This window comes from Chiloscyllium plagiosum, chromosome 2 (assembly GCF_004010195.1).
Source record: "Chiloscyllium plagiosum isolate BGI_BamShark_2017 chromosome 2, ASM401019v2, whole genome shotgun sequence".
Taxonomy (NCBI): Eukaryota; Metazoa; Chordata; class Chondrichthyes; order Orectolobiformes; family Hemiscylliidae; genus Chiloscyllium; species Chiloscyllium plagiosum.
This window is the reverse complement of record NC_057711.1, coordinates 62,221,782-62,232,745: the sequence shown is the minus strand read 5'-3', so window position 1 is coordinate 62,232,745 and position 10,964 is coordinate 62,221,782. Positions and strand designations below refer to the sequence as shown.

At 40.3% G+C, this 10,964-nt stretch overlaps 1 protein-coding gene across 1 annotated transcript in view; it reads right to left on the bottom strand.

The window, feature by feature from the left end:
• Window positions 1–1,513: 1,513 nt before the first annotated feature.
• The window catches only part of srp19 (signal recognition particle 19), a 17,408-nt gene continuing 7,957 nt past the window's right edge, over window positions 1,514–10,964 (bottom strand). The window contains exons 3-5 of the mRNA XM_043710687.1: window positions 5,579–5,650; window positions 5,381–5,489; window positions 1,514–2,304 (exon numbers count right to left, since the gene is read on the bottom strand). Coding sequence (XP_043566622.1) covers window positions 2,171–2,304; window positions 5,381–5,489; window positions 5,579–5,650 — 315 coding nt within the window. The 3' untranslated portion in view covers window positions 1,514–2,170. The remainder of the gene's footprint in view (window positions 2,305–5,380; window positions 5,490–5,578; window positions 5,651–10,964) is intronic.

Genomic DNA, 10,964 nt, shown 5'->3' with positions numbered 1-10,964 from the left:
CACCTTCCTCCATTGGCCGAGCTCCTCTTCACCCTGAACGACTTCTCTTTTAATTCCTGTCACTTCCATCAAATCAAAGGTCTGGCCTTGGGTACTCGCATGGGCCCCAGTTATGCCGGTCCCTTTATGGGAAGTGGAACATTCCTTGTTCCAGTTTTATTCTTGTCCCTAACCACAACTCTTTCTCTGGTATATCAATGATGTCATCAGTGCAGCTTCCCTCTTGTCCTGAATTGGAAAAGTTCATCAATTTCACTTCTGACTTCCACTCTGCCCTCACCGTCATCTGGCCCATCTCTAACTCCTTCCTTCCCGTCCTCTGCATCTGTTTCCATTTCTGGGCTTAGGCTGGCTACCACTATCCACTACAAACCAAGCAACTGCCACAGTTAACTGGACTATACATCCTCACATTCTGCTTCCTGTAAAGGACTCTATTCCATTCCATCTCTGTCCCATCTGTTATGATGATACTGACAGGGAGGTCTCTGAAATGTCGACCTTCTTTCTCAATCAAGTCTTCCCCAGCACAGGCTGCTCAGCTCGGTCTGACCCATCTCCCACACAGCGATAGGTTCCCCCTTGTTCTCAGCTACCATCCCACCAGGATCGAAATCTACCACCTCCCAGGGTGCCATGACCAGACACATTCCTCTCCCTTTCCTCTGGGACCCCCTGGTCCACTTCTCCTTCACTCCCAACATCCCCCATAGCTAAATATCAGCTTTCTCTACAACCACACAGTGTGTAACACCTGCCTGTTTACTTTCTCCCCCTTCTCAGAACCCAAGGGCCCAAACATACCTTCCAGGTGAAGCAGCACTTTACCTGCATTTCACTGCTCACAACGTGGTCTTCTCTGCAATGAGGAAACGAAGTGTAGTCTGGGTGACCGCTTCTGCGTTCTATCCGCAGAAAAAAGGACCCTGAGCTTCCAGTTGCCTGCCACTTTAACACACCATCTTGTTCCTTGGCTAACATCTCTATCTCAGGCTTGCTGCAGTGGTCTAGTGAACCTCAGCGCAAAGCTGTAAGAGCAGCACCTGATTTTTTGCTTGGGAACTTTGCAGCCTCACAACTCAATATTGAGTGCAACAATTGTAGGGCTTGAGGCTCCTTCTCCCATATCCTCACCCCAACCCCCACATACCAGGCCTTGTTTACACACACGGTCTGTTATTGCACACAACCCATTGTCAGTCACTAATTGTCCCCATTAGTAACTATTCATTCTCCTAGGCTGATTGCTATTCACTCCTATGTCTGTCCAAATGTTCTTCTCTGTCCTTGGGCTCTATCTCCACTATTGTTTACTCTTTACCCCGTGCATAAAACCAACCATTTCCTAGCTACCAATATCAGTTTTGAGGAAGGGTCACTGGAGCCAAAACATTAACTCTAGTAGCATCTGTGCAAAGAAATCAGAGTGCTAAGCCTTTCCAACGATATCTGCAGTTCTTTTGGCTTTGACAATTAAATTTAGTTTGGTTTTGAAAGTATGACACCAACTGAAAACAGAACAACTTATTTTATTACAATCAATTTGACAAATACACCAATTTTTGTTAAAGTGAAGAAAACGACTTTTGGCAGCTTTAACATGCTTTACAGCTATTCATTTGTGTGGAGATATAGTGAGGGTCATGATAGAGTTCATGTATCCAGGGCAGCCAAACAGGACAGATTCTTGTTTTAGTGTTTTTCCAATATTCATTTACTCCCAAAAAGTGCTTTGTCAAAGACATTCAGTTCCTGCTTTAATAGTTAAAGTTCCATTCTGGTGAGCTAGAAAACATGAATAACACTAAAATATTTTTACAAAGCGGCTTTGCACTTTAAAGTCATACGATGGGACTTGATTTGCACCTTACATAACTCACAGCTGTCACAGGATCTATTGTTATATTTGTTTTATTAATGGACATCAACTTAAGAACCAGGCAGTGAAAGGTTGATAATAGGGCACATTTTTTGAAAACATTTCCAACTTAATCTAAGTAAGTGTAATATTTTAAAATATTTGCTCCTGCTGATAGAATATTAAAATATAAAGAAAGATATGGTGGCAGTTTTGTCAGACAGTCCAGGTCAAATGACACAATGCTTAAATTTGTTTATGATACAAGAATGTTTTCAAAATAAATACTTAATGCTAGTGACATTAGCAGAATTACTTCTTCTTCTTCTTCTTGCTCTTCTTTCCACCTTCCCCTGGTTGTGCGTTCTGATCTCCTCCTCCAGCCTTCTGGGTCCTAGTCTTCAGTTTTGGAATCATTTCTGCCACATATAACATTATTGATTTTCCTGTGTGAGGAGATAGAAAACAGATTTTCTTTACAAATTTATCAGTGGTTTTGAATTAGTTCATCAGTTTAAACTTCTGTTTGCAGACTCAGCATAGAAACCTCGGGAGACAAAACAGAGATGTCTCCTCCAACCTCATGAAGTAGCCCTTTTCTAACCCAACAACAATTGATCACTTAAAAGTAATCACTAGTCATAGGTGTAGTAGTCAGCCATTCAACCCTTGTCATTCAATAAGATCATGGCTGATTGGAATCTTCAACTCCACTTTCCTACCTTTTCCCCATAATCCTCTATTACCTGACAAACTTTTAATCAGTAAATCTCAGTCTTGACAGCCCTCTGTGGTTAAGAATTTCACAGATTCACTACCCTCAAGAAGTACCTCCTTCTCTCTGTCTTATCGTGTGACTTTTTATGCTCCCCAGTCCCAGACTCTCCTATAGCTTGGGTACCTCAAAATAATGGAGGGAAGACATTGTAGACAATGTTGAATTTCATCATCAATGTGCCAGTGCAGCCTTTAGTCACCTAAGCAACAGAACTTTTGGTGACAAAAAACCTCAAAAGGTGTCATCACACCCATGATCCATAGGACAGTAGTGTTACTTGTCACCAGCGATGCCTCCATCTACTGAAGGAAAAGATGGTCCACGTGATGTTGCTTGACCTGCTGTGCTTTTTTCAGCTCCATTCTCTATCCACTGACTCTCCAGCATCTGCAATTCGCACTATGTCCAGGTCTATATGGGTGCCCTCTCAGCCAACATCACTAGCAACAAAGCTATTGGTGACAGTCAATTAACTGCTTTAGGCAGGCCATATATTTCCACATGTCCAACACAAGACAAAGCTTCATCATGCTGTGTTGTTACCAGGAGGGCAGAGGAAACATTTCATGGACATTCTCAAACCCTTCTTGAAAAGCGGAAGAACCACATCAACCAGTGGGAATCTTGTGCTCAAGAGCAATTAAACTAGAAAAGAAGTATTGGTGAAGGTGTCCTTCATTTTGAACACTGGCCTCAGTCAAGGTCAAACACATGTAGAAATCCAAGCATCCAACCCATTTGCCTCTTCAAACACTATTTGTGGCTGTGTGTAGGGATTCAGCATTGGATTGTGGTTATCTCAGGACCCACAACTCTGGAGTGGAAGAAAGTCATCCTCAGTCCCAAGGGACTACATAGGATGAATGAGCTCATACATCAATACAAATACAGAATATATTGTTATGTGACTGCATGACCTAATAAATGAGCAAGTAAGAATGAAAAAAAAGCCCCTGAATTTCAAAACGTAGCCCCTGAAAATCATCTGTAGTCCGACAGAAAATCTCAAGATGTTTTCTCTCAAAAACAGGCACTCTGCTTCCTACATCTTTAGACTTTTTGCCCCTCTCAAAGTTCCAAGCTAAGCAGTCAAAAATATGTGCTTGCAAAGTGAAGTCAGTCAGATTGTCCAGTGTCTTCAATTGTTGACAGTCATCGGTAACCTCCATAATTTACAAAATAAAAGGAAGATTTTGCTGGTTATAAATACCCCATTAAAAACTCAGCCAGTGGAATCAGGAAGGCAGAGATAGTAATTGAAATAAAATCCATAATGTTTCAGAGTAGGGTGGATAGGAAGTTAAAGAAAACAGAAATAAAGTATTATAGAAACAGTGAATTACAAAGGCTGCTCACGTGTTGTGTAACGTGAATACAGACCAAACATCCCAACTTCATATTGTAATTTTTAGAAGTGCAATATCATAGGCTGCAGATAAAACAGAAATTGGTATCAAAAGACAAGAGGCTTCCATTCGAAATGAATATAACTCAGCACTTTTATAAGTTGTAAGATCATGGCTGATGGTCAAATAAGCAAAATCACTAATAGGAAAGTGTACATAAATGAACAGAACTTCCACACAAACTGCCTCCTGTACAATTGGACACATGAAATTCACTGATTTAAGGCTTTTGGTCTTTATGCAGCAGATTGAAAAATCAGTTTCACACACACCTCAAGTGGCATTCTATAACTAATATAATTAACTTAAGCAGAATAAATCTGTTACTGCCACTGCAACTGAACACATCTTGAAAAATAGTCTTCATCCAAAATTTTAAAATCATAACATGGGACAGCACAGTGTGATGGTGATCAGAACAATAAGCCTGTGCCAGCTTTTTCACAGAACTGTGTAATTAGTCCCGTGCTCTTTCCATTTCAAACACTTATCATTCCAGCAAATCTCTTCCGAGCCTTTTCCAAGATCTTGACATGTTTCCCAAAACATTGCACTCAGAACTGAACAAAGTACTCCAGTTAAGATCAATCTTTTAGAAAGTAGTTTAACTTCCTTCCTTTCACATTCTCTGCCGTAGTTATTAAGGCAGTCAAGATCCCATTTGTTTTCTAAACAAAAAAAAGGCTTCTCCATTTGTTTTGCCACCTTCAAACATTTGTGTTCATGCACTTGAGTGTCCCTATCATAGCAACCCTTTAAAAAGGAATTGTAACATTTTGTTTGTTACCTTATTCTCATCTTTCCTATTTAAATATATCACTTCACACTGGTGTTAAATTTTACCTGCCATTTAATCAGTCTAAGTTCGTCTGAATTCTGTTACCAATATTAACTACATTTTAGAGCTGATGTCATCTGCAAACTTTGAAATGATGTCCTTTATATCCAAGTTTGTTATTAATAGCTCTTAGATCTCCAAATTCTGAAACATTTCATTGTATACTTCAATCCAGCATGAAAAATAACTAAATTATTACTTCATGTTTCCAATGTCTTAGCCATATTTCTACGTTTTCACTGCCTTTTTATTCACAACAGCTTTAACTTGGCTAAAACGTATGTTAAGCGACATTTGTCAAATACCTTAATTCCATCTTTAGGTGAATGGCACCTTAATATATTTCTGTTTTTAATGAGTAAAAACCTAATAGTGAAACTTCTCTACTTGCTTTGAAAATGTAAAGTGCATGGGATTATAAAAGTAAAAATTAGTTCACTCACAGAAATGATGTACAGTTAAGAGACCACTGTATATGTTTTGCAGATGGAATTACTTACGTGTGGGAAACTGTTCCAAACAAAAGGATCCATCTGCATTTTTCAGTTGAACTCGTATTCTACCTCTGAACTGTACATCTCTGTTCCACTCACGTGGGTACAGTTTATTCTGAAAAACAATGTAAATTCTACATTAATAGATGTGGGTAGAACACCAGGAATCTTAATATTCAGGAAAATATTAATTACAATAAATACCTCTACAGCCACAATCAGTCCAGCTGCTGCACAAACATCTCGAATTTCTCCAAAAGTTGGGTTTTCAACAGCCTTTCACAGAAAATAAAGTTTCAATAACAAAACAGCTTCAATAGATGTTACACATTTTGTGCAAAGCCTATTCATATGCACTTCACAAAGCAAGTGCTTGGAATACAGAAAATTAATGCTAAGAATGATTATACAAGAAAATCAAAAGTTTTACTAAAGAAGTTCACCTTCAGGAGATTTGTTAACATTTGATGAGAGAAGGAAGAGATTAAGGCAGAGAATTCCAGCAGCTAGAAACAGACAGAAAAAGGTCCTGCAACTGTTGAAGGGACTGGAGATACCTAATATCACAAAGTTAACAGAAGGGTTTGGTGTCAGTTGTACACAATCTTCAAGCTAATCCTGTATCTGAAAAGGACCAATCTGTAACTGAGGAAAAAGGTGCTAAGTACCTTGGTGATACCAATAATTCAGAGAGAAAATGAGACAATTCATCAAATTAATAGGAAACTACTCAGCAAGTCAGCCAACTTTAAGGGAGGGAAATAAAGAGTCAGGCTTCAGCTGATGACTCCTTTGAAACAGCAAAAAAGACATTGTAAAGTGTAAAAGTGAGAGATGGAGCAGTAGGCCACTTGGCTCAGAAACCTGCTCCACCATTCTATAAGATTGTGGCCAATCCAATTACGTCGCATTCTGGTCTATCGCATGATAACCTTACACTGTCTGAGGGAGAGAGATCCAAAAACTCGACTGAGAAAAAAAAGACATCTTAAATGGGTGACCCCCTATTTTTAAAGTGTCCTCTCGTTCTAGATTTTCCTACAAGAGGAATCCTTTCTGCATCGACTCCATCAAGACCCCTCAAGATTTAAAAGATTTCAATTAAGTCATTTCTTACTTTTCTACACTCCAGCAGGTACAAACCCAGCCTACCCAACCTTCCCTCATGACAACTCATCTTTGCCAGCTACAAGGCTAATAAATATTCTCTGAACTATTTTCAATTCCTTGAATCCTTCCTTAACTAAAGGAAACCAATGCTGTACACTGGTCTCAGCTGTGGTCTCACTGTACAACTGTAGTATAACTTCCCTACTTTATGCAGTTCCCGTTATAATAAATAACATTTTATTTATGTTCCTAAATATTTGCTGTATCTACATACCAGCATTTGGCTACATCCGCAGCAACACCCTCTGCACTTCAGAACTCTGTATTTTATCATATAGATAATAGCTTCATTTTTATTCTTCCTGCCAAAATTGACAATTTATATTTTCCACAAATTATAGTTCGTTTGCTAATTTCAAGTTATTTTGTGTCTCATCCTCTTTTCTTTCAGACTTAAAGGATCATAAACTCCTAGAATTCATGGGTGTCTAGATCCTTAGACACTTCCCTCTGACTTGACTTCCCTCTGACTTTCTTCTAAGCTTAAACCTTGCCATTTTTGCAAGTACCAAATGCAAAAATAGTCAGCATGACTTATCAATACACATTGAGACATGTTAAGTTGCAAAGAAATTTACTGAGTATATGTATTCCTGCATTTTTCCCAAATCTTACAACTAGTTTAAAATTTAATGTAAAGTAACTGTTGCAGTCTGGTTACTTTTTCTTGCGTGGAACAAATTTTGGTGACGTATGCACGGTCATTTTGTGCCACATTCAGCAAGGTGTAACTGTCACTTTTCACACGCATGGACTGCAACACTCTACCGATCAAGGGACATTGCCCTTAAACACAGCCTTCACAATATCCTGCAACTTGGAGAATTTTCCAGCAGTTCCTATTTTTATTTCTAGCATCCACTGTGTTCTGCTTTTATGCTGGAATGATCTGACTGCACTGTGAATACACGCAGTCACACAGAGCCGGACAATGAAGAGCCATTAAACGTCTGCATGGTTGAAGCCAGTGAACTGATAAGAATAATGTGAGCAAGTGAAGTCAAGTTTAAAACTAAAATCACTTGTTAAGAAGCAGCTTACTGTAGAAGCTAAATGAAAAACTGAGGAAATTCTGAGATGGAAGTCAGTGAGAGGTTTGGGCAGTGCCAGACCAACCCGGAGGATAAGATAATTAAAGAAGGAGTAGAGGAATGCGTCAAAGAGCCAGAGGTCTGCTGCACTGAAAATGGCCCTTCAGCCCATCAAGTCTGTGCGTCTTAAAAAACCCCACCTAACTATTCTAGTCCCATTTTGCAGCACTTGGTCCATAGCCTTGTATGCCTTGGCATCACACATACACATCTAAATACTTTTTAGATTCCCTACAGTGTGGAAACAGGCCCTTCGGCCCAACCAGTCCACACCGACCCTCCGAAGAGTAACCCACTCAGACCCACTTACCTCTGACTAATGCACCTAACACTATGGGCAATTTAACATGGCCAATTCACCTGACCCGTACATCTTTGGACTGTGGGGGGAAACCGGAGCACCCGGAGGAAATTCTACACAGTCACCTGAGGCTGGAATCGAACCTAGGATCTTGGTGCTGTGAGGCAGCAGTGCTAAATACTGAGCAACACAGTACTACAGATGTTATGGGGGGTTTCGGCCTCCAGTGCCCTTGTAGGCAATCAGTTTCAGATTGCCACCATACTTTGGGTGGAAAAGAAATCGTCATAACCCCTCTAAACCTCCTGCACCTTTGCCTTAAATCTACCCTAACCAATTCTTTGTACAGATCAAGGATCACTTCCTGGTTCTTAAACTCTGTGCCTTGGCTAGTAGAGGCAAGTATCTCACAAGCCTTCTTAACCTACTTTATCTACCTGTCCTACTATGTTAAGGAAATGTTAGACATACACACCAAGGTCCCATTGATCATCAGTACTTCTCAGGGTCAAACCATTAATCATGTATTCCCTTGCCTGGTTTGTCCTACCCAACAGCATCACTTATCCCAGACTGAATTTGGTTTGTCATTGATCAGCCCATCTGACCAGCCAGTCTATATCCTCCTATAGTCTAAAAGGTTATCCTCCTCACTATTTACTGCTCGACTAGTTTTCACATCACCTGCAAACTTAATGATTAACCTTCCCATGTTCATATCTAAACAACAAGAGCCCTAGTGATCCTTCCTAAACTCCACTGGACACAGACTTCCTGTCTCAAAAACACTCCCTTGATCATCACCATTTGATTCCTGCCACTCAACCAATTCTAGACCCAATTTGCCGATTTCATTTGGAACCCATGGGCCTTCACTATCAGTCTCCCACGCAGAACCATAAGAAATAGGAACGAGAGTAGGCAGTTTAGCCCCAAACCTGATCCACCATTCAAAAAGGTCATACTGGTCCGACATTCTTCTTGTCCACTTGCCTGCATTTTCACCATAGCACTTAATTCCCTGACTGATCGAGAATCAATCAACCTACCTAAGTTTTGAATAAGGACTTTATAAAGTCATGAGGGCATGGATGGGGTGAATAGTCAAAAGGTAACTTTTTCATGCAGAGAATGGAGTGAGTATGGAATGAGCTGCTTCTGGGTGGAGGCAGGTACAATTACAACATTTTAAAAGCATCTGGATGGATATACGAATAGGAATGATTTAGAGGGTTATACAGTCATAGAGATTTACAGCACAGAAACAGACCCTTCGGTTCAACTCGTCCATACTGACCAGATACCCCAACCCAATCTCTTCCCACCTGCCAGCACCCGGTCCGTATCCCTCCAAACCCTTCCTACTCATATATGGGCCAATGCTGGCAAATGGGAGCAGATCAGATTGGGATATCTGGTCAGTGCAGTTGAGTTGAACCAAGGGGTCTGTTTCCATGCTGTATAACTTTATGAATCTGCTGCCACAGATCTCTGTAGGAAGAAATTCCAAAGACTCACAACATGCAGATGAAATTCCTCTTCATCTCTGTCTAAAAATTAGTGTGCCTTTATTCTGAGACAATGCTGCCTGGTCCTCAACTCTCCCGTGAGGGAAACATCCTATCAGCATTTATCCAATCAAGCCCCTTAAGACTCCTATATCTTTCAATGAGATCACCTCTGATTCTTCTGAACTCCAATGATTAGAGACACAACCTGCTTAGCCTTTGTTCATAAAACAATTCCTTCATACTGGGAATGAAGGCATAAACTACCTCTTATGAAATAATATATTTTTCTTAAATAAGGAGATCAAAATTGCTAACAGTACTCCAGATGTGCTCTGGACACATTATACAGTTTCACTAAGACTTCCCAGTTTTGAAGGAGGGTCACTGAATCTGAAATGTTAACTCTGCTTTCTCTGCACAGAGAAGACAGTGAGGTCTGCAGATGCTGGAGATCAGAGTTGACAGTGTATTGCTGGAAAAGCTCAGTAGGTCAGTCAGCAACTGAGGAGCAGGAGAATTGACATTTTGGGCCAGAGCCCTTCATCAGGAATGCTGCTCCTCGAATGCACCTTTTCTCTTCACAAATGCTACCAGATCTGCAGAGTTTTCACAGCAATTCCTGTTTGGTTGCAGTTAGATTTCCCTACTCTCACTCTAACCTAATCAAAAGCCTTGCTGAAGTCCAAGTAGACTACGTCGAATGCATTTCCGTCACCTACACACCTGGTCTATCTTTGAAAAATTTAATCAGATTTGATTAAATGATTCCTCCTTAACAAAGCTATGTTGACTGTTATTGACTAATGCCTGCCTCTCCAAATGCAGATTAATTCTGTCCATCCGAAATTTTCATCTCCAATAAGGTTAGATTTACGATGCTTAATTTCTTGATTTATCTCTTCTTGAGAAATGGAATTGTCATCCAACACTTTTTCTGTGGCTAGGAAGGAAGTGAAAATTATTATCAACCTATTATATCCTCCCTTGACTTACTTACCAGCCTGGGATACTTTTAATCAGACCTCAAAACTATTTTTAAGCATGCCAGACTACTCAGAACATCCGACCAGGGAGAAGGCAATTCTGGATCTGGTATTGTGCAACGAACCAGAATTGGTCAGGGACCACTTTTAATCAGACCTCAAAACTATTTTTAAGCATGCCAGACTACTCAGAACATCCGACCAGGGAGAAGGCAATTCTGGATCTGGTATTGTGCAACGAACCAGAATTGGTCAGGGACCTCGAAGTGAAGGAACCATTGGGAAGTAGTGACCATAATACAATAAACTTCAATCTGCAATTTGAGAGGGAGAGGGTACAATCGGAAGTGACAATATTTCTGTTGAATAAAGGGAACTATGGAGCTATGAGGGAGGAGCTGGCCAAAGTTCAATGGTGCAATATCTTAGCAGGGATGACAGTGGAGGAACAATGGCGGATATTTCTGTGTATAATGCAGAAGATGCAGGATCAGTTCATTCCAAAAAGGAAGAAAGATCCTAGGAGGAGGCAGG